The 26,821-nt window shown below is 39.1% G+C and overlaps 1 protein-coding gene across 1 annotated transcript in view; it reads right to left on the minus strand.

Moving 5' to 3' along the window:
• Positions 1–600: 600 nt before the first annotated feature.
• The window catches only part of LOC128068267 (A disintegrin and metallopeptidase domain 3-like), a 128,281-nt gene continuing 102,060 nt past the window's right edge, over positions 601–26,821 (minus strand). Inside the window, exons 17-20 of the mRNA XM_052661391.1 lie at positions 17,712–17,798; positions 12,050–12,182; positions 9,192–9,354; positions 601–706 (exon numbers count right to left, since the gene is read on the minus strand). Coding sequence (XP_052517351.1) covers positions 601–706; positions 9,192–9,354; positions 12,050–12,182; positions 17,712–17,798 — 489 coding nt within the window. The remainder of the gene's footprint in view (positions 707–9,191; positions 9,355–12,049; positions 12,183–17,711; positions 17,799–26,821) is intronic.

Here is a 26,821-nt window from a genome sequence, read left to right on the forward strand (position 1 = left end):
ATTCATAAATATTTGCCTGTCATTTTCACTTTAATGAAGCTACTGTGTTTGGTATCAGAGATGTGCTGGAGTTATAAAATAAATTGGGCTATATTATCCCTTTAGTCTTTGTTAGTGTAATGTTATGATTTTTTTTTCTTCTAATATTTCTTAAAAGTTAGAAGTGGAGCGATTTGGATAATTAGCTCAAGATGGTAGAACAGAAGGATGTGATCTCACCCCCTTCTTAAAAAAACACCCAGATCACAACAAACTATTGAACAATCATTGTCAAAATATTCTGTGTATGTTCAGTCACTCAGTCATGTCAGACTCTTTGTGACCTTACAGAATGTAGCCTGGCAGGCTCCTCTATGTATGGGATTTTCCCAGCAAGAATATTGGAGTGGGTTGACATTTCCTCCCCCAGGGGATCTTCCCAACCTAGGGATCAAATCCCCATCTCCTGTAGCTCCTGCAGTGGCAGGCAGATTGAGCCACCTGGAAACTCCTCCCAAAACTCTGGAACCCACCAAAAAAGGGTCCCCTGCATCCAAAGAAAAAAAGAAACCACAGCAAGATGGCAAGAGTGGCACAATCACAGTGAAATTAAATCCTGTATCAGCGAGGTGGGCGCCCCACAAACCGGAAAACAATAGCACTACGGAAGTTGTACCACAGCAGTGAAATTCCTGAGTCCCATATCAGGCTTCCCAGCTTGGGGGTTCTGGCAATGGGAGGAAAAGTCCCCAGAGAATATGGCTTTGAAGGCCAATGGGGTTTGATCCCAGGACTTCCACAGGACTGAGGGAAACAGAAACTCTGCTATTGGAGGGTGCACACAACTCTCATCTGTACTAGGACCCAGGTGAAAAAGCAGTGACCCCATAAAACACCGAGCCAGACCTAGCTGCTGGTATTGGAGGGTCTCCTGCAGAGGTGGGGGCCGCTGTGGCTCACTGCAGGGACAAAGACACTGGCAGCAGCAGTTTGGGAAAGAATCTACTGGTGTGAGCCCTCCAAGAGGCTGCCATGAGCCCATCAAGCAGCCTGTGGTCTCCAGTGCTGGGTTGCTTTGGGTCAACCAACCAACAGGGTGGGAACACAGCGCCACCTATCAGCAGACAAGTGGCTTAGACTTTCCCTGAGCACAGCCCTACCTACAAGAGGGACAAGACAGAGCTATACCCATCACTGAGCAGGAATCAGTTCCTCTCATCAAGAACCCTGTTCTAGCATCTTAGCCTCATCCATGAGAGGGCAGACAGCCAAAGCAACAACTACAACCCTGAGCCTGCAGAATGGAAACTGCGATCAGAGAAAGTTAAGTGAAAATTGGCAGAGGAATGGGTCCTAGATGAAGGAACAAGATGAAACTGCAGAAGAACAGCAAAGTGAAGTGGAGCTAGCCAACTCGCAGGAAGAGAATTCAGAATGATGACAGTGGAGATGATCAAGATCTCAGAAAGAGAATGAAGGCAAGGATTGAGAAGATGCAAAAAATCTTAACAAAGACGTAGAGGAACTAAAGAGCAAGCAAACAGATATGAACAATACAATAACTGAAATAATTAAAAAATAGAGGAATAAATAGCAGAACAAATGAGGCAGAAGAATGGATAAGTAACTTGGAAGACAGAATGGTGGAAATTACTGCTACAGAACAAAATAAAGCAAAAAGAATGAAAATAAATGAAGATTTTTAAAAGAGATCTCTGGGACAGCAATAAAGGCATCAGTATTCATATTACACACATCCCTAATATTTGAAGAGATAACAGCTGAAAACTTTCCTCACATGAGAAAGGAAATAGGCACCCAAGTACAGGATGTGTAGAGTTTCAGGCAGGACAAACCCAAGGAGGAACATGCCAAGATACATAGTAATCAAACGGATGAAAACTAATGACAAAGAAAAAACATTAAAAGCAACAAGGTAAAAAATGATAATATACAAGGGAATTCCCATAAGGTCATCAGATGATTTCTGAGCAGAAACTCTGCAGGCCTGATGGAGTGGCATGATGTATTTAAAGTGAGGAAAGGGAAGAAGCTGTGCTGTGCCATGCCAAGTTGCTTCCATCATGTCCAATTCTTTATGATCCCATGGACTGTAGCCCACCAGGCTCCTCTGTCTGAGGGATTCTCTAGGCAAGAATATTGGAGTTATTGGAGGGTTATTGGAGAACCTATGACCAAGAATATTCTTCCCAGCAAAGCTCTCATTCAGATTTGATGGAGGAATCAAAGGCTGTATAGACGAGCTAAATATAAATAAGAGAATTCAGCACCACCAGATTAGCTTTAGGAGAAGGCAATGACACCCCACTCCAGTACTCTTGCCTGGAAAATCCCATGGATGGAGGAGCCTGGTAGGCTGTAGTCTGTGGGATCTCAAAGAGTCGGACACGACTGAACGACTTCACTTTCACTTTTCACTTTCATGCATTGGAGAAGGAAATGGCAACCCACTCCAGTGTTCTTGCCTGGAGAATCCCAGGGACAGGGGAGCGTGGTGGGCTGCCGTCTCTGGGGTCGCACAGAGTCGGACATGACTGAAGCAACTTAGCAGCAGCAGCAGCAGCAGATTAGCTTTGCAACAAACACTGAAGAAACTTCTCTAGGCAGGAAAGAGACGAGCAACTTAAAACAACCTTCTTATACATATAAGCTGCTTTCTAGAAGTAGAGTGATTTGGATTTAGGATTTTCTTTATGAGACAGATTTTTATTGTTGCTTTCTTGCTATGTTTTGATTTTTACTTATACATCTCCTTTCTTTACCAATATTTGGATATTCTCTTTGTATTTATTAGGAAAAATTCTGTTTCTAATGGAAATGGTCCACTTCTTCTAAGATGTTGGTTTTATTGGCCAGAGTTGTGCAAAGACCCTTCTCCCATATCATCCTTTTAAGTTGTATAGAAGTTGTAGAGCCTTCCCTGGAACATCCCAGAACTTGGAAGGAGAGCGTGTGAGAATCATGAGCTATTGCAGAGAGTGGACGCAGGGGTCCCCTCTTGAGATGGGAGTGAGTCCCAGAGCTTTGGGAATCTGAGGGCAGTCAGTGGCAGGAGTGCATGATGGAAGGTTTGGGATGGAACAACCTTCCAGGTTCGAAAGAGACCAACTTTCTTGTCTCCTACTAGAGGATTATGGAGGTAGAAGGACTGAAGCTGAGCAGGACCCTGTGGGGCCCTCCTGGACACAAAAGTGTTTCCATGTGTCCCATTTCTTATTTGAAGGAAAAAGGCTTTCTGCTTCCTCGACCTTCCACGAGTTCCAAAGGGCATATTCAAACAGTTGCTAACCGGGGAAGGGAGGGGAGGCAGGAGGAGACACTGCTGCAGCAAGGGGCCTGGTGCTGGTCCCTCCTCGGGTGATGGGCTAGCAGTCTGTGCATGCCTTGGAGTTCTTCAGCAGGAACTAGGGCCCCCTCAACCCAGACGGAGGAGGTCACTGCAGGCTGAGCACAAGCAAGTGGACCCACACTGATTGGAAAGGCTGATGACTGAGATGGCTGGAACACGGCCCTGTTATCTCACCACCAGCCAGTCAGAGGGAAGTTCCACACGCTGCAGCCCTTGCCCCAGATTTTACCTATTAAAACTCGTATACTATCATGTAAGAAACGAATCGCCAGTCTATGTTTGATGCAGGATACAGGATGCTTGGGGCTGGTGTACGGGGATGATCCAGAGAGATGATATGGGGTGGGAGGTGGGAAGGGGGTTCAGGATTGGGAACTCATGTACACCCGTGGTGGATTCATGTCAGTGTATGGCAAAACCAATACAGTATTGTAAAGCAAAATAAAGTAAAAATAAAAATTAAAAAAAAAAATAAAAAAGACAAGAAAAGAAAGAAAAACTCTTCTCCTAAAAATATCAGTGAGCTTGGGGTTTTGAACATCAGCTGAAGGTTCTCCTTGCCCCTTACAATAAACCTTTCTCTGCTCCAAGCTCTTAAGTTTCTACTCTGAGTCGGACACATGAAGTTGGGTTCGAGAACAGAAACAATAGACACAAGCCTGCATACTTTCACTCACAGGATTTACTTTGTTTTGTGAAACTGAAAGCTTTGGGGTCATCACAAAAGGGAGAAGAGAAGATTATTTTTTTTCGTTCTTGAATCATACCAGTTTCTTGCTAATATCTTTTCTCCAAGCTGTGTTTCGTTTTTTTTTTTGTTTGTTTGTTTAGTCATTGCTGTAAAAGAAATATGGAAAAATAGAAATGCTACATTTTATAAGTTGTTAATAAAAGCTTTCTCGTTTCATAGCTACATGCATATCCATTAAATAGTATCCAAAGACAATTTATACTGTCACAATTTATGTCTGTGCTCCATACAGTTTGCAAACCCAAAGTTCTTTTAACTTTTTCCCCTAAGTCATCTGTAATAGCCACATTAAAAGGCAATGGTTAAACTAGTGTTAATATATGTCTCATTTACACAAGTTTTATATGGGTTGAAGAAAATCATGAGGAATACATCATGGGAAGAGGGAATAATAATCATTATTATTAATAATGATTATTTTCTCAATTTTTATATACAGAGGAAGAGAACTTCCAGTAGTCCTCTGTGCCTCTCCGACAGGTGTCCCACGTACATATCTTCAAAACAAACTCCTTTTTTACTCCCTTCTACTTCATCACTCCAACACCAAACTGGTTCTCACCAGCTATACAGTATGTCAACAGTAAAAGGTATCAATATCCATTGTGTCGGACTGTTTAAGTCTTTGCCGATCTCTCTTATTCTAAACCAAATACATCGAGCCAGTCAGCGCTTCAGCCAAGTCTACTCCTGTTAGGTCTCTCTTTGTTATTCTTTCTGTCGTATCCAGTCCTGCCCTCTTCACAATTTTACTGTTCATTTTGTTTCACTAGTCTCCATTCTGACTAAATCTGACTGCATTTTCTAATGTATCCCAGTGAAACTTGTAAAAAGCAGACCATGTCATGCTAAATCCTCCTTTACCACTTCAAAAATACTTCAACTACATTCCTATTCAGATAAATGAGAAAATGTAACCTCTGTATCATGGCATATCAGACTTAGCTCATGATTACCTAAGCAGACCTTCTCTTTCATCATCCGTAAGTTGTAGAGTAAATTTTTAAAATATTTTAAGAGCACACATTTAGGAACAGAGAGCTCTGGGTTAACTATGTAGCCTTGCTGTCTTCCAGCAAGAAACATCACGGAAGTACTGTTTCTTACACTCTATATCCAAACTGTCAACTCACTCTATTGGTTCACATTCAAAGTGTATTCCTAAGACCATCTTTACTATCCCTGGTATGAGGTAACATCCTTTCTCTCCTGGATCAGTCCTGAGGGTTTTTTTTGTTGTTGTTGTTAGATCATTCATGTGCTTGAAAAGCTCCTACCCGGGTTCATGCATTGATAGTCCTGCCAGCTCGATGCCTGGGTGAGAGAGAGGTGGTTTACGGCTGCAGTGGAGCTGTGAATCTACCTGTGGGAGCTCTCTCTTTACCTTTGGGAAAGCGTGAATACCTGGCTTCTCTTTTTGCTGAGATAAGGGCAGTTGGATTTATGATGGACTGTTTTTTTAAAATAAGGAACTTTGTGTCGGAGGTGTCTCTCTGGCCCCCAGTGTATGCCTGTATTCCTCTCTTGTTGCCCTGCATCCAAATAAAAGCCTTCTGTGAGTTGACTCAGGTGACTCCTTTCAAACATCTAAGCTGCGTAATTATTTGTACCTCCCTTCAGTTCATCGCTGACCCATCACTTGCTCAACAGGGCCTACTCAGTTGGACATATCTAAAACTGCTCCCCAGTTCCTCCTTCTCTCATCTTTTCCATATAATGAATTACCTTTCAGCACACTTTACAATCAACTTATAAAATATGTTTATGGAATGAATGTGTCACATTCTGGAGGCAAGTGCTTAATATGACCATAAAGTACTGCTGGCAGGAGAAGGCTATGAGAAACAGGAAAAAAAAAATGCAAAAGAAAGCATGAGATTGAAGCTATGACTTAAGAGTCGGAAAAAAATATCCGAGAGATGGAGAGCTCAGTGTATTGCTCTAGGAGAAAATGAGTAAAGTTGTGTGGAGGTGAGGAGTGTGGGTGAAGGCACTCAGCATGATGACAAAACTACGATTGTAGGAGATGAGAAGGAGACAGCCACGGGCCAGAGTCTTCACCTAAGATGTGGGCTTTTAATATAACTTGCTAACAGAAGAGGTAGAGGCTACTCTAGGCAGAAATAAGACTACTTTACTTTGAGGCTGTGAGTTATGAATATTTTCTTTGGTGGCAGAAAAGGAAATAGAGATCCAATGACTTTATTCTCCATCATGGTCACATATGGCAGCTAAGTAAAGAGATGAACTTGTGATCTCATTCTTAGATGAGTTTCTGATTCTTTTCCTTTACTCCCAGTGATGTCTAATATGTGAAATATCATATATCATGATTTCTATATGCATTTGGTTTAGGAATATGAACAGTATATACAGAAGCCTTCTTTATCTCATCTTATTGTAAAGAATTATTCTTCTGCCTTGGAGGGTGAGTGCCTTTTAGCATTTGCCTGGCATCTACTAGGTCCTCAATAAATGTACATACCATTCCCATCCCCAGTCTTATATCAGAAAATATGTGGCAAAACTGTGGAGTTCTTAAGAGTTTCAGGACGTTTGTGGTGGCTCAAATGGTAAAGAATCCACCTGTAATGCAGGAGACCTGGGCTCGATCACTGGGTAGGGAACACCCTGGAGAGGGGAATGGCTAGCCCTCCAGTATTCTTGCCTGGAGATTTCCAAGGACAGAAGAGCCTGGCAGGCTACAGTCCATGGGGTCGCAAAGAGTCAGACACAACTGAGTGACTAACACTTTCACTTTTAAGAGTTTCAGCCCTGGAGTATGATAATCTTAGTCTCAAACTCCAAAACTTCCTACCATTCTATACACATGGGGAATTACTTACATCCTTTATATCTGTTTTCTTATTTCTAAAACAAGGAGACCAATAACCAGGGAATCAATGAGGAAGAAATACAAGTGTTGGGAGACAATGTGTATAAAACTCTCATTTAGACAATCTGTTAATGAAGATGAGTGTTTTAAATACACCAAACAAATACATGATTGCTCATAAATATTTTAAGAATGCATTTAAAATCCCTTTAAAGTCATTTCTTTTTACAAAAATTGTCACCAATGAATCTGGATAATGTCTCCGGCCCCATATTCCGTGCTGCCCCATCTCTATTCATCGTTCAATTCAGTTCAGTTCAGTCACTCAGTCATGTCCGACTCTTTCCGACCCCATGAACTGTAGCACGCCAGGCCTCCCTGTCCATCACGAACTCCTGGGGTTTACCTAAACTCATGTCCATTGAGTTGGTGATGCCATCCAACCATCTCATCCTCTGTCATCCCCTTTTCCTCCCTCCCCTAATCTTTCCCAGCATTAGAGTCTTTTCAAATGAGTCAGCTCTTTGCATTAGGTGGCCGAAGTATTGGAGTTTCAGCTTCAACATCAGTCCTTCCAATGAACACCCAGGACTGATCTCCTTTAGGATGCACTGGTTGGGTCTCCTTGCAGTCCTAGGGTCTCCAAAGAGTCTTCTCCAACACCACAGTTCAAAAGCATCAATTCTATTGTGCTCAGTCCAATAGAGAAGAGGTACTTTCTTCACAGTCCAACTCTCACATCCATACATGACTACTGAAAAAATCACAGCCTTAACTAGATGGACCTTTCTTGACAAGTAATGGCTCTGCTTTTTAATATGCTCTCTAAGTTGGTCATAACGTTCCTTCCAAGAAGTAAGCGTCTTTTAATTTCATGGCTGCAATCACCATCTGCAGCGATTTTGGAGTGCCCCCCTCCTCCCAAAATAATGTCAGCCACTGTTTCCCCATCTATTTGCCACGAAGTGATGGAACCCAATCCCATGATCTAAGTTTTCTGAATGTTGAGCTTTAAGCCAACTCTTTCATTCTCCTCTTTCACTCTCATCAAGAGGCTCATTAGTTCTTCACTCTCTGCCATAAGGGTGGTGAAATCTGCATATCTGAGGTTATTGATATTTCCCCCGGCAATCTTGATTCCAGCTTGTGCTTCCTCTAGCCCAGCGTTTCTCATGATGTACTCTGCATATAAGTTAAATAAAGAGGTTGACAATATACAGCCTTGACGTGCTCCTTTTCCTATTAGGAACCAGTCTGCTGTTCCATGTCCAGTTCTAACTGTTGCTTCCTGACCTGCATACAGGTTTCTCAAGAGGCAGGTCAGGTGGTCTGGTATTCCCATCTCTTTCAGAATTTTCCACAGTTTACTGTGATCCATATAGTCAAAGGCTTTGGCATAGTCAATAAAGCAGAAATAGATATTTTTCTGGAACTCTTTTATCTTCCAGCATATTCTAGCTTCTTGGCACCACCAAATGTCATGACAAGGCAAATGGGGTTGCTTAGGAAGTAGACAGCACCGTCTAAAGCAATTATAGCCAACATGATGTTCTACTAGAAAGATACTGAGGATTTACTGAGTAAATTCAGTTGTTCCTGGGTGTATATGGGCATGAGGGATACCCATGTGCCTAAAGTTTGAAAAAAAATCTGGTATATTTGTAAACATTTGGTAGAATTATAAGCATTATCAGTGACTTATAAACCTCCATTAGGTGGCTCAAAGGGTAAAGAATCTGCCTGCAGTGCAGGAGTGAAAGTGAAAGTCGCTCAGTCATGTCTGACTCTGAGAGAGTTCATGGGATTTTCCAGGCCACAGTACTGGTGTGGGTAGCCTTTCCCTTCTCCAGGGGGTCTTCCCAACCCAGGGATCAAATCCAGGTCTCCAGCATTGCAGGCGAATTCTTTACTAGCTGAGCCACAAGGGAAGCCCTTGGTGCTGGAGATGCCTGTTCAGTTCCCTGGGTTGGGAAGATCCCCTGGAGGAGGGCATGGCAAGTCTCTCCAGTATTCCTGCCAGGAGAATTCCCATGGAAAGAGGAGCCTGGCGGGCTACAGTCCATGGGGTCCAAAGAGTCTGACACGACTGAGAGACTAAGAACACACACACACACACACACGCACACACACACACACACACACACAAGCATTACAGCAATCTATACGAGTCCCTATTTAAAATATTCTGAATAAGATTTGAATTTTCTCATAAAGCCTTTCAAATATTGAATATAAAAAACAATGTGTTTACTTACTCCCCACTTAGTGTTCCCTCTTTGTTCCAAAATATCTTCATTTTATTCCATTTAAGAGCAACGATAGCCATTAAAATGAAGAAAGGTAAGAAGACGTAGAAACTTATCATCAGGTTATTTTTTTGAGAGGCACGACGTCGTTTTATCAAGGCTGCAGTTTTAGCTGAAGACATAACAATATCTTTTAACTTTTAAAAAATGATACATATCATTTTAGTAATTTGAATTATAAAAATTTGCAATTCAAATAATATAATCATAGAATAAATACATTTAAACTTAAAAGTGCTTCCCAAACTTCTGTGTCTATACCCCTAAGTGCATTATATATTTCTTTTAAATATATATAATTTAATCTTTATATGTATATTTAATATTTATGTGTTACATTCTAACTTATTTCATTCTATCATACTATCATATTCCTGTCATACTGCACTGCTACTTAGAATATATTAGGTTGATATTACCATCTAACAGATTCTTCTATTTAAAAAAAGAGCGAAAAAAAAAAAAGCTTCCCTGGAGAAAGGAATGGCTACCCACTTCAGTACTCTTGCCTGGGAAATCCCATGGACACAGGAGCCTGGCAGGCTTCACGGTGTTGCAAAAAGTCAGACACGACTCAGCAGCTAACACTAACACTCTCGCTCTCAGCGTGGATTTTCTAGTTTCAAGTCACCCTTTGGGGAACTGCCTCATTTTGCACTGCTTTGTGTAAAAATAAATACTAGTATTTAAGACCAAAAAAAAAAAAATTATCTTAAAAATTATTTAGTGAAAATTACAGATATAACTGAGGCTAATTAAAAAGAAACAGTAATAGTAGATGAGGTTAAATTTACATAACAAATGTAAAAAGTGATATTGTTTTAATTTTGATTGCATTAATTTAAAAAGTTGTTATTCCCATTGGTATTATAAAGATATTGCATAAAACTAGAAAAGTAAATCTATGGCCAATTGGTCCAAATAAGCAAAAGGAATAAACCAGAAAATTAAAATTAAAAAAATATAAATCAAGCAATCAGAATTACCACCAAACCAATTATGATGATATTGTGTATTTTCATGGACATTCTCAATTGTCTAAATCTTTGTGAACCCATGGACTGTAGCCTGCCAGGTTCTTTTGTCCATTGAATTTTTCAGGCAAGAATACTGGAGTGGGTTGCCGTTCCCTTCTCAGTGGATCTTCCCCTCTCATGGATCGAACCCACATCTCTTGCATCTCCTGCACTGGCAGGTGGATTCTTTACCACTGCACCATCTCATGATATTAAGTGTAAACAAATTTAATGCCCTCTCAAAACAACAAGAGAATCTGTGCCACTGAAACACAGGTACAGTCCAATTATATGTTGATTCAAAGTAATTTACCAAGCTTCTGTATATCACAGAGACCTCAGCTCGGGCCTCTGTGATGACCTAGAAGGGTGGAGATGAGAGGGAAGCTCAAGAGGGAAGAGATATATGTATACTGACTCATATTGTTGTACAGCAGAAACTAACACAACATTGGAAAGCAATAATACTCCAATTAAAAAATGAATTTAAAAACATCTGGTTTTCAATAACTTTTGTATATGAATCCAAATTTTATTTTCCCTTGTGTAGCATGACATTTTAAATACCTTGCAATATTAAAACAAGTGAAAAAAAACCAAACAACTTTTAACGTATATGCAGAGTACATCATGCAAAATGCTGGGCTGGATGAATCACAAGTTGGGATCAAGAATCTCTCTCACTGGGAGAAATATCAACAAGCTCACCTATGCAGATGATACCACTCCAACAGCAGAAAGTAAAGAGGAACTAAAGAGCCTCTTGATGAGATGAAAGGAGAGAGTAAAAAAGTTGGCTTAAAGCTCCACATTCAGAAAACAAAGATCATGGCATCTGGTCCTATCACTTCATGCCAAACAGAAGGGGAAAAAGTGGTAACAGTGACAGACTTTCTTTCTTTGGCTCCAAAATCACTGGGGATGGTGACAGCAGCCATGAAATTGAAAGATACTTGATCCTTGGAAGGAAAGTTATGACACACCTAGACAGGGTATTAAAAAGCAGAGACATCGATTTGCTGACAAAGCTACATCTAGTCAAGACAATTGTTTTTCCAGTTGTCATGTACGGATATGAGAGTTGGACCATAAAGATGGCTGAGTGCTGAAGAATTGATGCTTTCAAGTTGTGGTGCTGGAGGAGACTCTTGAGAGTCCCTTGGACAGCAAGGAGATCAAACCAGTCAATCCTAAAGGAAATCAACCCTGAATATTCACTGGAAGGACTGATGCTGAAGTTCCAATACTTTGGCCACCTGATGTGAAGAGCCTACTCGTTGGAAAAGACTCTGATGCTGGGAAAGATTGAAGGCAAAAGGAGAAGGGGGCGACACAAGATGACATGGTTGGATGCCATTACTGACTCAGTGGACATGAATGTGAGCAAACGCTAGGAGATAGTGAAGGACAGGGAAGCCTGGCAGTGATGCAGTTCATGGGATCACATGAGTTAAATGTAATTTAGTGACTGAACTGCAACAAAGCTAGAAAACCGCTGTATAAATCGAAAAATTTGGGAAACCAGGGTTAAAATTAAGATGACACATTAAATGTTCATAGCTAGATTTGAGTTAAAAGCACATACAACATTTTGATTGATAACATAATCTATAGCTGTGCTATTTATAAAGCACTACAAAGTGACCGTTTACATTTAATTAGGTAAAATAAAATGAAAATGTTAGTTCCTTAATTGCATTCTCCACATGTCCAGTGCTTAATAGCTACATAGACAGTGGGGCTGTAAGGATACAGAAGGCTCTGTTGGAGCAGTGTTGGAGAGTTACTAACATTCCTCCTCCATCTCCTCCTCTATATTCCAAAATCCATCATCGATACTTCCTCCTGGTGATGAGCTGAATTCCGCACAATTTGGGGGCACATATCCAGCATCACATTGACAATGTAGGCGAGAATTGCAAATCTTGAATGAAACAAGAATAAAAAAGACCATTTTATACGTCATATAAAAATTAAATGGATTAGTATTGATTGTGAGCCAAAGCAAATGATTAATTAATGCAATTTGTTATGTTACAGGCTGTTTTTACTTTAATGTGGAAAATAATTATAAAGATACAATGCAATGCAAGAAATGTCAATTCAATGCTTTTTATTTTATTTTTTAAAATATAAATTTATTTATTTTAATTGGAGGTTAATTACTTTACAATATTGTATTAGTTTTGCCTAGAGGGTTTCTCTAATTTATCTCTTCAATAAAAGTAGACAACATTCTTGATACACCTGAAAATATGTAACTGTCTCTTCTAAAAAGGCATAGAAATTGTGAAGCTAAAAATTATAGCAGAAGTTGAAATTTATTATGAACTGTGCCAGATATTTTATAAAACTGTTGTAAGAGTCAACTTTTACAAAACATGGGGAGAAATCTAAAGGGTGAAGCTTACTTATTCAGGTACAGTTGGAAAAATTAATTTTGCTAGAAAATAGGAAGGCTAGGTGGCTTCCCTGGTAGCTCAGCTGATAAAGAATCCACCTGCAATGCAGGAGATCCTGGTTCAATTTTTTTAGGTTGGGGGGATCCCCTGGAGAAGGGATAGGCTATCCACTCTAGCATTCTTGGGCTTCCCTGGTAGCTCAGATGGTAAAGAATTTGGCCTGCAATGCAGCAGACCTGGGTTCAATCCCTGGGTTGGGAAGATCCTCTGGAGGAGGTCATGGCAACTCACTCCAGGATTCTTGCCTGGATAAGTCCCAAGGACAGAGGAGCCTGGCAGGCTATGGTCCAAGGGGTCGCAAAGAGTCGGACACGACTGAGCGACTAAGCACAGCACAGCACAGGAAGGCTGGAACATATTTATAAATATGACCTTATGGATGGATCAAAAGATGGGTCAGAAGCAGAATAGGGAATCTAGGGATAAGTTCAAGCAAAATTAAACTGAAATTAAATAATAAAGGACTGGAACATAAAAGAAACTGTAAATAACAGGATGTGTAAATAGGAAGTAAATTTTGGTACAAGACACACAGATCAATTTTTCCAGGATTACTATAGAAAATATGAAGCATCAAGATAATGGGAGATACTAACTACCCTTTTAAAGCTAAATACATATTTAGAAAATCCTAAATAGGGCACAGAATTTCTATAATTCAGGTGATGATTTCACAATGGCTAGACAAATAAAAGTGCAAATGGAAAATGTGACCAGACACACTGAAATGCTATTATTAATTTAAAAAAATGAAAATTAGCAATAAATTCAGCATGTTAGAAGATATTAGTAAACTAAGAAGCCCATCTGGCCTGAATTTGAAGAAATGTTTTCACTCCTGATAGGTGCAGAAAAACTGATATAATATTTCCTGAAGACAGGCAATATTTATTAAAGTTCAAATTATGCATATATTTGGTCCATCAGATATCAATGCAATCAATTTATGAAATCAAATAACTCTGCAAAGTGAATGTACAGTGGCGTCCACTGTACCACTATTTACAACAGCTAAATAAAAATTCAGTATTATACAAAAGTTCATCAGTGAATGACTTCAAATACAGAAAGAACCATAGAGAAAAATAAACTGAAGTCACTGATCTGAGACAGATTTCAATGGACAAAGATCTCTGCTGTTAAAAATATATTAGATTATGAGTAATGTGTAATAGAAATAAAGTTTGTGAGTGTTTTGTATATATCAGTTATCAGTTCAATTCAGTTCAGTTCAATCACTCAGCCATGTTCAACCCCACGGACTGCAACACACCAGGCTTCTCTGTCCTTCACCAATACCTGGAGCTTGCTCAAACTCATGTCCATTGAGTTGGTGATGCCTTCCAACCCTCTCATCCTCTGTCATCCCCTTCTTCTGCCTTCAATCTTTCCCAGCATCAGAGTCACACACTCAATTATAAGCAGTATTTATATTTCTGTATACATATATAAATATATGTATATACTAACTCCAAAAAGAATGAAAAGATGGAGCCAAAGCAAAAACAACACCCAGTTGTGGATGTGATTGGTGATGGAAGCAAAGTCCGATGCTATAAAGAGTAATATTGCATAAGAACTTGGAATATTAGGTCCATGAATCAAGGCAACTTGGAAGAAGTCAAACAGGAGACGGCAAGAGAGAACGTTGACATTTTAAGAATCAGTGAACTAAAATAGACTGGAATGGGTGAATTTAACCCAGATGACCATTATACCTACTACCGTGGGCAAGAATCACTTAGAAGAAATGGAGTAGCCATCATAGTCAACAAAGAGTCTGAAATGCAGTACTTGGATGCTGTCTCAAGAATGACAGGATGATCTCTGTTTGTTTCCAAGGTGAACCGTTCAGTACCACAGTAATCCAAGTCTATGCCCCAACGAGTAATGCTGAAGAAGCTTAAGTTGAACAGTTCTATGAAGACCTACAAGACCTTCTGGAACTAACACTGAAAAAAGATGTCCTTTTCATTATAGGGGACTGGAATGCAAAAGAAAGAAGTCAAGAAATACCTGGAGTAATGGGAAAATTTGGCCTTGGAATGAAGCAGAATGAAGCAGGACAAAGGCTAAGAGAGTTTTGCCGAGAGATTGCACAGGTCATAGCAAACACCCTCTTCCAACAACACAAGAGAAGACTCTACACATGGACATCACCAGATGGTCAATACCAAAACCAGATTGATTATATTCTTTGCATACAAAGATGGAGAAGCTCTATACAGCCAGCAAAAACAAGACGGGGAGCTGACTGTGGCTGAGATCATGAGCTCCTTATTGCCAAATTCAGACTGAAATTGAAGAAAGTGGGGAAAACCACTAGACCATTCAGGTATGACCTAAATCAAATCCCTTATGACTATACAAGGGAAGAGACAAATAGATTCAGGGGATTAGACTGAGAGACAAGAGTGCCCGAAGAACTATGGATGAAGGCTCCTTACATTGTACAGGAGGCAGTGATCAAGACAATCCCGAAGAAAAAGAAGTGCAAAAAATGCAAAATGATTGTCTGAGGAGGCCTTACAAGTATCTGAGAAAAGAAGAGAAGCTAAAGGCAAAGGAGAAAGGGAAAGATATACTCATTTGAATGCAGAGTTCCAAAGAATAACAAGGAGAAGTAAGAGAGCCTTCCTCAGTGATCAGTGCAAAGAAATAGAGGAAAACAATGGAATGTGAAAGACTAGAGATCTTTTCAAGAAAATTAGAGATGCTAAGAGAACATTTCATGTAAAGATGGGCTCCATAAAGGACAGAAATGGTATGGACCTGACAGAAGCAGAAGATATTAAGAAAAGTGGCAAGAATACACAGAAGAACTATACAAAAAAGATCTTCACAACTGAGATAATCACGATGGTGTGATCACTCACCTAGAGCCAGACATCCTGGAATGTGAAGTCAAGTGGGCCTTAGGAAGCATCACTATGAACAAAGCTAGTGGAGGAGATGGAATTCCAGTTGAGCTATTTCAAATCCTAAAAGACGATGCTGTGAAAGTGCTGCACTCAATATGCCAGCAAATTTGGAAAACTCAGCAGTGGCCACAAGAATGGAAAAGGTGAGTTTTCACTCCAGTTCCAAAGAAAGGCAATGCCAAAGAATGCTCAAACTACCACAAAATTGAACTCATCTCACACCTTAGCAAGAGCAATGGCACCCCACTCCAGTACTCTTGCCTGGAAAATCCCATGGATGGAGGAACCGGTGCGCTACAGTCCATGAGGTCTCTAAGATTCAGACACGAATGAGTGACTTCACTTTCACTTTTCACTTTCATGCATTGGAGAAGGAAATGGCAACCCACCCCAGTGTTCTTGCCTGGAGAATTCCAAGGACAGGGGAGACTGGTGGGCTGCCATCTATGGGTCACACAGAGTCAGACACGACTGAAGCGAATTAGCAGTAGCAGCACACCCTAGCAAAGTAATGCTCAAAATTCTCTAAGCCAGGCTTCAACAGTACATGAACTGTGAACTTCCAAAGTTCAACCTCAATTTAGAAAGGCAGAGGAACCAGAGATCAAATTACCAACATTCGTTGGATCACTGAGAAAGCAAGAGTGTTCCAGAAAAACATCTATTTCTGCTTTATTGTCTATGCCAAAGCCTTTGACTGTGTGAATCACAATAAATTGCGGAAAATTCTTCAAGAGATGGGGAAACCAGAACAGCTGACCTGCCTCCCGAGAAATCTGTATGCAGGTCAAGACAGCAACAGTTAGAAATGGACATGGAACAACACACAGGTTCCAAGTTGGGAAAGGAGTATGTCAACGCTGTATATTGTCACCATGCTTGTTTAACTTATATGCAGAATACCTCATGAGAAATGCTGGACTTGATGAAGCGCAAGCTGGAGTCAATATCGCCAGGAGAAATATCAATAACCTCAGATATGCAGATGATACCACCCTAATGGCAGAAAATGAAGAGGAACTAAAAAGTCTCTTGATGAAAGTGAAAGAGGAGAGTGAAAAAGTTGGCTTAAAGCTTAACATTCAGAAAATGAAGATCATGGCATCTGGTCCCATCACTTCATGGCAAGCAGATGGGGAAACAGTGGAAATAGTGTCAGACTTTATTTTTTTGGGGGCTCCAAAATCACTGTAGATGGTGATTGCAGCCATGAAATTAAAAGACGCTCGCTCCTTGGAAGAAAAGTTATGACCATCTTAGACAGCATATTAAAGAGCAGAGACATTACTTTGCCAACAAAGGAGCATCTAGTCAAAGCTATGACTTTAGTAGTAGTCATGTATGGATATGAGAGTTGGACTATAAAGAAAGCTGAGGGCAGAAGAATTGATGCTTTTGAACTGTGGTGTTGGAGAAGACTCTTGAGAGTCCTTTGGACTGCAAGGGGATCCAGTTCATCCTAAAGGAAATCAGTACTGAATGTTCATTGGAAGAACTGATGTTGAAGCTGAAACTCCAATACTTTGGCCACCTAATGCGAAAAACTGATTCACTGGAGAAGACCCAGATGCTAGCAAGGATTGAACGTGGGAGGTGAAGGGGATGACAGAGGGTGAGATGGTTGCATGGCATCACTGACTCAATGGATATGAGTCTGAGTAAACTCTGGGAGTTGGTGATGGACAGGGAGGCCTGGCATGCTGCAACCCTTGGGGTCACAAAGAGTTGGACATGACTGAGTGACTGATCTGAACTGAACTGATATAGATGTAACACTAAATATACCTATTTTCAAAAGTATGCAGTCTCTATCCAACATTATAATAGCTTATGTTTCATGTTGCATTTTTGTACAAAGTTTAAAAGTTTTTAACTCATGAAGTGTGCAATGATCTGATAGAATACATAGAACATGTACACATGTATAAATAATGAAATTTGGTTTCTACATTTAACTGAAATTCTCCAAAGAAATTTCCACATCCATAAATCTGAAGCTTATTATTATCTTGTAAAATGTTATGATATGTATTTTAAAACTATACATAAAATAGAGTAACAATTACATACCCCATGTCCTTTACATTTGACAAGTGGGTCACAAGCTTGATACTGATCGTATTCATGAAGTAACGTGCAAGTTCCACGCTGACAAAACTAAAATGATGAAACAACCATAAACTTTAGAGTCAGGAATTCATTAACTGTACTTAGTATAAGAAATTAGATACACAATATGATATATACTTAGGATGAACTTGAATTTTTTAACATCTACTAATTCTAATAAAAAACTTGAAGTCAAAATGGTACATTATTACTTTATCAAACATCAAGTTTTTACAATAAGATATTGCTTCCATTCGGAGAAGGCAATGGCACCCCACTCCAGTACTCTTGCCTGGAAAATCCCATTGCCCGAGGAGCCTGGAAGGCTGCAGTCCATGGGGTCGCTATGAGCCGGACACGACTGAGCGGCTTCACTTTCACTCTTCACTTTCATGCATTGGAGAAGGAAATGGCAACCCACTCCAGTGTTCTTGCCTTGAGAATCCCAGGGACAGGGAAGCCTGGTGGGCTGCAGTCTATGGGGTCGCATAGTATCGAACACAACTGAAGTGACTTAGCAGCAGTAGCAGCAGCATTGCTTCCATTGAAGGAGGAGGCTTGTGAGTTTACTAATAGCCAATGAAAACTATTAAAGTATTGTAATTTGGTATGTTACAGGAGGGTTTTATTTTAATGTGGAAAAGGATTTTAAAAATAAAATACGAGAAAAGTCCATTCAGTGCTTTTCAAGTGCCACAGAGATTTTCTCTAATTTGTCTCCTCAATAAAAGTAGACAACATTCTTGATATACCAGAAAACATCAAACTTTTCTATGTCTTTTCTACAAGGCATAGAAATTATGAAGCTAAAAATTATAACTGGTATAAGAACAAAGCAAGCCAAATTTTAATGAGCATTTGAAATGGGCCTTTGAACTTTCTATGCATTTCTATATATATGCTCACATTGACCTTGAGAGGGAGATATTTTTATCCACATTTTACATTTGATGAGAATTAAATGTACACTTTTTAGGTCATGTCACCACTGACTGACAGAGCCAATATTCAGTGCAAGAACTATTTTAATCATAGAGCCCATTGATCAATGCTCAACACCAGTGCTTCAACCAGTCATTTTTACATTCTTCTAACTTTATAACAGTATCCCTTGTCTTTTACAAAAGCAATGTTCTCCTTCATACCTAGCTTTATCTATCTTTGAGTTTGAAAGAGAAATTATACCCAAGTCATAGGTTATAAGGATGAAATAATTTATTACACATAAAGGAACAAAAATAGTTTGGGACATAGTAAATGCTCACTAAATACAAATTTGTGTTTTATTTATTTAACCTGATTTTGATGTAGACTGCATGTTAATATTCCTCTATCAAAATATTAATTTAATTTGAATACTCTGGAGGACATGTTCTAAGATTATCTGCCCACTTTTCTCAAGTTATCTGATAGAATATCCAACAGATGATGAAGTCTAAAACATTCGTTATTTTCTATCACTATTGGTAAGTAAATACATGGACAAAGGTGCATCTAGTCAAAGCTATGGTTTTTCCTGCAGTCATGTAGGATGTGTTCAGTTCAGTCACTCAGTCATGTGTGACTCTTTGCGACCACATGAACCGCAGCACGCCAGGCCTCCTTGTCCATCACCAACTCCCGGAGTCCACCCAAACCCATGTCCATTGAGTCGGTGATGCCATCCAACCATCTCATCCTCTGTCGTCCCCTTCTCCTCCTGCCTTCAATCTTTCCCAGCATCAGGGTCTTTTCAAATGGGTCAGCTCTTCGCTCCGGTGGCCAAAGTATTTGAGTTTCAGCTTCAACATCAGTCCTTCCAATGAATATCCAGGACTGGGAGGGATTGTGGGCAGGAGAAGTGGACAACAGACAATGAGATGGCTGGATGGCATCACCAACTCGATGCACATGAGTTTGGGTGAACTTTGGTAGTTGGTAATGGACATGACGGAGAGACTGAACTGAACTGAGGTAAGAATGGGTGAGAAAAAGGGAGAAATTTCATTTACTTTTTCATTGATTAGCTTATCTACTTTTGGACAGGCACATGCCCCAAACACATTCCTTTTCAAGTTTGAAACGAATGTGCTGAGATGTGGTTATCATCCTTCATATTCCTATGGGGACTAGAATCAGTTAGATAAACTATTCTGATGGCTGCTTCATATTGCTTAAAGCAGTGGTCCCCAATATTTTTGGCACCAGGGACAGGTAATGTGAGTGATGGGGAGCGATGGGGAGTGGCAGGAAAAGCTTTGCTTGCTTTCTTGGCACTTACTGCTGTGTGGCCTGGTTCCTATTAAGGGTTGGGGATCCCTGGCTATTTCTAACAGCAATATAATTTTGTTGTTAATGCTTATTGATTTTCTTCTCTTTTCTTTGGAATTGAGATTTTCCTGGTTCATGGTATGAAGAGTGTGATTTTTGATTGAAACCTCGATTTTGATTACTGTGTTACAAGATTCTGGTTAAAACTTGTGGTTAAACCTGGTTAAACTTTCTGGTTCAGCAGTTCTTCTCTATTACAACTCTGAAGTAGGGGAAAGGAACACTGCCTCATTTTTGCCAGGTAATGCTGAAAGTTGGAGAAGGGAATGGCAACACACTCCAGTGTTCTTGCCTGGACAATGCTATGGACAAAGGAGTCTGGTGGGCTACAGTACAAGGAGTCACAAAGAGTTGTGCAAGACTGAGTGACTATCATTCACTCAGCATTGCAAGTACAGAATCTGGAATGAGAAGGGCTCCTTATTACTGCAAGTGGCTGGGGAGAACAGGCTCTCCACAAATCCTCTGTTCTACCACCCTGGTGAGAGTAGAAGTGTAGCTACAGTTTTATCCATATCCTTTGGCTGCAGTAGAGAATCCATTGTTTAAAAGTGTACCATCTTGCTAAGCTGTTCACTTGGCTAAAGTCAGGCTTTCTTTTATGACTTCTTTCTGTCTGTTTCGTTTGACATTTCTGAGTTTCTGGCTTCTCTGGCACTCAGTTTGGGAGATATAAGGCTAAAAGCAAAGAGATCACATTGTGATGTTTTTCCACAGGTACTGAGGTGCCTAGCTGATCTGCTGAAAGAATCTTTCAGGTTTTGGAATCTTCTTATGTTTATTTTACATTTAATACCCAGGACTCTTAGCTACAATTAATCATAAGAATAGAAGAAATTATGTCTAGTCTGTCCTGGAACTTCAAATCTATCCAGGAGTTTTAACCATGATATAATATATTTATCAATATTTCCCCTTATCTGTAACTGACTGTACCATTTAAGATAACTCTGAGATACTTGGATACTCACAGATACTATCCCTAAGTTTTCTTTGAGTTTTTATTAAAGCATTTTGATCTATAATTCCTTTGAAATAATATTTTAAACCTTAGACTATAGGCTAATTTATCCTTCTACCTATTGGCTTTTATTTTAATTATTTCAACTTAATATCTTAAGTCTTGTTATTTAGTAAGATGAATTCCCAAATTCCATTTTATTTCAAATTGCATTGGCTATTTTGTACATTTAGGTCTTTGCATTTTAATATAACTTTTAAATAAATTTTTCTTTTTCTATTTATTTATTTTTTTTCCTTTAAAATCACTTTTATTATGTTTCTCTACACCTGGCCACATCCTTCAGCGTTGCTTTTTATTTTTTATTTATTTATTTATTTTTATTTATTTTTTTTTAATTTTTATTTTTACTTTATTTTACTTTACAATACTATATTGGTTTTGCCATACATTGACATGAATCCACCACGGGTGTACATGCGTTCCCAAACATGAACCCCCCTCCCACCTCCCTCCCCATAACATCTCTCTGGGTCATCACCGTGCAGCAGCCCCAAGCATGCTATATCCTGCGTCGGACATAGACTGGTGATTCAATTCTTACATGATAGTGTGCATGTTACAATGCCATTCTCCCAAATCATCCCACCCTCTCCCTCTCCCTCTGAGTCCAAAAGTCCGTTATACACATCTGTGTCTTTTTTGCTGTCTTGCATACAGGGTTGTCATTGCCATCTTTCTAAACTCCATGTATATGTGTTAGTATACTGTATTGGTGTTTTTCTTTCTGGCTTACTTCACTCTGTATAATCGGCTCCAGTTTCATCCCTCTCATTAGAACTCATTCAAATGTATTCCTTTTAATGGCTGAGTAATATTCCATTGTGTATATGTACCACAGCTTTCTTATCCATTCATCTGCTGATGGACATCTAGGTTGTTTCCATGTCCTGGTTATTATAAACAGTGCTGCGATGAACATTGGGGTACATGTGTCTCTTTCAATTCCTCGGTGTGTATGCCCAGCAGTGGGATTGCTGGGTCATAAGGGAGTTCTATTTGCAATTTTTTTAAGGAATCTCCACACTGTTCTCCATAGTGGCTGTACTAGTTTGCATTCCCACCAACAGTGTAAGAGGGTTCCCTTTTCTCCACACCCTCTCCAGCATTTATTGCTTGCAGATTTTTGGATCGCAGCCATTCTGACTGGTGTGAAGTGGTACCTCATTGTGGTTTTGATTTGCATTTCTCTAATAATGAGTGATGCTGAGCATCTTTTCATGTGTTTGTTAGCCATCCGTATGTCTTCTTTGGAAAAACGTCTGCTTAGTTCTTTGGCCCATTTTTTGATTGGGTGGTTTATTTTTCTGGAATTGAGCTGCATAAGTTGCTTGTATATTTTTGAGATTAGTTGTTTGTCAGTTGCTTCATTTGCTATTATTTTCTACCATTCAGAAGGCTGTCTTTTCACTTTGCTGATATTTTCCTTTGTTGTGCAGAAGCTTTTAATTTTAATTAGATCCCATTTGTTTATTTTTGCTTTTATTTCCAAAATTCTGGGAGGTGGATCATAGAGGATTCTGCTGTGATTTATGTCAGAGAGTGTTTTGCCTATATTCTCCTCTAGGAGTTTTATAGTTTCTGGTCTTACATTTAGATCTTTAATCCATTTTGAGTTTATTTTTGTGTGCGGTGTTAGAAAGTGATCTAGTTTCATTCTTTTGCAAGTGGTTGACCAGTTTTCCCAGCACCACTTGTTAAAGAGATTGTCTTTACTCCATTGTATATTCTTGCCTCCTTTCTCAAAGATAAGGTGTCCATATGTGTGTGGATTTATCTCTGGGCTTTCTATTTTGTTCCATTGATCTATATTTCTGTCTTTGTGCCAGTACCATACTGTCTTGATGACTGTGGATTTGTAGTAGAGACTGAAGTCAGGCAAGTTGATTCCTCAAGTTCCATTCTTCTTTCTCAAGATTGCTTTGGCTATTCGAGGTTTTTTGTATTTCCATACAAATCTTGAAATTATTTGTTCTAGTTCTGTGAAAAATATGGCTGGTAGTTTGATAGGGATTGCATTGAATCTGTGGATTGCTTTGGGTAGTATACTCATTTTCACTATATTGATTCTTCCGATCCATGAACATGGTATATTTCTCCATCTATTAGTGTCCTCTTTGATTTCTTTCAGCTGTGTTTTATAGTTTTCTATATATAGGTCTTTAGTTTCTTTAGGTAGATATATCCCTAAGTATTTTATTCTTTTCGTTGCAATGGTGAATGGAATTGTTTCCTTAATTTCTTTTCCTACTTTCTCATTATTAGTGTATAAGAATGCAAGGGATTTCTGTGTGTTGATTTTATATCCTGCAACTTTACTATATTCATTAATTAGTTCTAGTAATTTTCTGGTGGAGTCTTCAGGGTTTTTTATGTAGAGGATCATGTCATCTGCAAACAGTGAGAGTTTTACTTCTTCTTTTCCAATTTGGATTCCTTTTATTTCTTTTTCTGCTCTGATTGCTGTGGCCAAAACTTCCAGAACTATGTTGAATAGTAGCGGTGAAAGTGGGCACCCTTGTCTTGTTCCTGACTTTAGGGGAAATGCTTTCAATTTTTCACCATTGAGGATAATGTTTGCTATGGGTTTGTCATATATAGCTTTTATTATGTTGAGGTATGTTCCTCCTATTCCTGCTTTCTGGAGAGTTTTTATCATAAATGGATGTTGAATTTTGTCAAAGGCCTTCTCTGCATCTATTGAGATAATCATATGGTTTTTATTTTTCAATTTGTTAATGTGGTGAATTACATTGATTGATTTGCGGATATTGAAGAATCCTTGCATCCCTGGGATAAAGCCCACTTGGTCATGGTGTATGATCTTTTTAATGTGTTGTTGGATTCTGATTGCTAGAATTTTGTTGAGGATTTTTGCATCTTGTTCATCAGTGATATTGGCCTGTAGTTTTCTTTTTTTGTAGTATCTTTGTCAGGTTTTGGTATTAGGGTGATGGTGGCCTCATAGAATGAGTTTGGAAGTTTACCTTCCTCTGCAATTTGCTGGAAGAGTTTGAGTAGGATAGGTGTTAGCTCCTCTCGAAATTTTTGGTAGAATTCAGCTGCGAAGCCGTCTGGACCTGGGCTTTTGTTTGCTGGAAGATTTCTGATTACAGTTTCAGTTTCCGTGCTTGTGATGGGTCTGTTAAGATTTTCTATTTCTTCCTGGTTCAGTTTTGGAAAATTGTACTTTTCTAAGAATTTGTCCATTTCTTCCACATTGTCCATTTTATTGGCATATAATTGCTGATAGTAGTCTCTTATGATCCTTTGTATTTCTGTGTTGTCTGTTGTGATCTCTCCATTTTCATTTCTAATTTTATTGATTTGATTTTTCTCTCTTTGCTTCTTGATGAGTCTGGCTAATGGTTTGTCGATTTTATTTATCCTTTCAAAGACCCAGCTTTTGGCTTTGTTGATTTTTGCTATGGTCTCTTTTGTTTCTTTTGCATTTATTTCTGTCCTAATTTTTAAGATGTCTTTCCTTCTACTAACTCTGGGGTTCTCCATTTCTTCCTTTTCTAGTTGCTTTAGGTGTAGAGTTAGGTTATTTATCTGACTTTTTTCTTGTTTCTTGAGGTATGCCTGTATTGCTATGAACTTTCCTCTTAGCACTGCTTTTATAGTGTCCCACAGGTTTTGGGTTGTTGTGTTTTCATTTTCATTAGTTTCTATGCCTATTTTGATTTCTTTTTTGATTTATTCTGTGATTTTTTGGTTATTCAGAAGTGTGTTGTTCAACCTCCATATGTTAGAATTTTTAATAGTTTTCCTCCTGTAATTGAGATCTAATCTTAATGCATTATGGTCAGAAAAGATGCTTGGAATGATTTCGATTTTTTTGAATTTATCAAGTTTAGATTTATGGCCCAGGATGTGATCTATCCTGGAGAATGTTCCATGAGCACTTGAGAAAAAGGTGAAATTCATTGTTTCGGGGTGAAATGTCTTATAGATATCAATTAGGTCTAACTGGTCTAATGTATCATTTAAAGTTTGCGTTTCTTTGTTGATTTTCTGTTTAGTTGATCTGTCCATAGGTGTGAGTGGGGTATTAAAGTCTCCCACTATTATTGTGTTATTGTTGATTTCCTGTTTCATACTTGTTAGCATTTGTCTTACATATTGCGGTGCTCCTATATTGGGTGCATATATATTTATAATTGTTATATCTTCTTCTTGGATTGATCCTTTGATCATTATGTAGTGGCCTTCTTTGTCTCTTTTCACAGCCTTTGTTTTAAAGTCTATTTTATTGGATATGAGTATGGCCACTCCAGCTTTCTTTTGATCTCTATTTGCATGGTAGATCTTTTTCCAGCCCTTCACTTTCAGTCTGTATGTGTCCCTTGTTTTGAGGTGGGTCTCTTGTAAGCAGCATATAGAGGGGTCTTGTTTTTGTATCCATTCAGCCAATCTTTGTCTTTTGGTTGGGGCATTCAACCCATTTCCGTTTAAGGTAATTATTGATAAGTATGATCCTGTTACCATTTACTTTATTGTTTTGGGTTCAGGTTTATACACCCTTTTTGTGTTTCCTGTCTAGAGAATATCCTTTAGAATTTGTTGGAGAGCTGGTTTGGTGGTGCTGAATTCTCTCAGCTTTTGCTTGTCTGTAAAGCTTTTGATTTCTCCTTCGTATTTGAATGAGATCCTTGCTGGGTACAGTAATCTGGGCTGTAGGTTATTTTCTTTCATCACTTTAAGTATGTCTTGCCATTCCCTCCTGGCCTGAAGAGTTTCTATTGAAAGATCAGCTGTTATCCTTATGGGAATCCCCTTGTGTGTTATTTGTTGTTTTTCCCTTGCTGCTTTTAATATGTGTTCTTTGTGTTTGAGCTTTGTTAATTTTATTAATATGTGTCTTGGGGTGTTTCGCCTTCAGTTTATCCTATTTGGAACTCTCCGGGTTTCTTGGACTTGAGTGATTATTTCCTTCCCCATTTTAGGGAAGTTTTCAACTATTATCTCCTCAAGGATTTTCTCAAGGTCTTTATATTTGTCTTCTTCTTATGGGACTCCTATAATTCGAATGTTGGAGCATTTCATATCGTCCTGGAGGTCTCTGAGATTGTCCTCATTTCTTTTAATTCGTTTTTCTTGTTTCCTCTCTGATTCATTTATTTCTACCATTCTATCTTCTATTTCACTAATCCTATCTTCTGCCTGTTATTCTGCTATTTGTTGCCTCCAGAGTGTTTCTGATCTCATTTATTGCATTATTCATTATATATTGACTCTTTTTTATTTCTTCTAGGTCCTTGTTAAACCTTTCTTGCATCTTCTCAATCCTTGTCTCTAGGCTATTTATCTGTGATTCCATTTTGATTTCAAGATTTTGGATCATTTTCACTATCAATATTCGGAATTCTTTCTCAGGTAGATTCCCTACCTCTTCCTCTTTTGTTTGGTTTGGTGGGCAACTCTCCTGTTCCTTTACCTGCTGAGTATTCCTCTGTCTCTTCATCTTGATTATATTGCTGCGTTTGGGGTGGCCTTTTTATATTCCGGTAATTTGTGGGGTTCTCTTTAATATGGAGCTTCCTCACTGTGGGTGGGGTTGTATCAGTGGTTTGTCTAGGTTTCCTGGTTAGGGATGCTTGTGTTGGAGTTCTGGTGGGTGGAGCTGGGTTTCTTCTCTCTGTAGTGCAATGGAGTGACCAGTAATGGGTTATGAGATGTCAAAGGTTTTGGAGTAGCTTTGAGCTGCCTGTATATTGAAGCTCAGGGGAGTGTTCCT

The sequence above is a fragment of the Budorcas taxicolor genome, chromosome 24 (genome assembly GCF_023091745.1).
Source record: "Budorcas taxicolor isolate Tak-1 chromosome 24, Takin1.1, whole genome shotgun sequence".
In the NCBI taxonomy this organism is placed as follows: Eukaryota; Metazoa; Chordata; class Mammalia; order Artiodactyla; family Bovidae; genus Budorcas; species Budorcas taxicolor.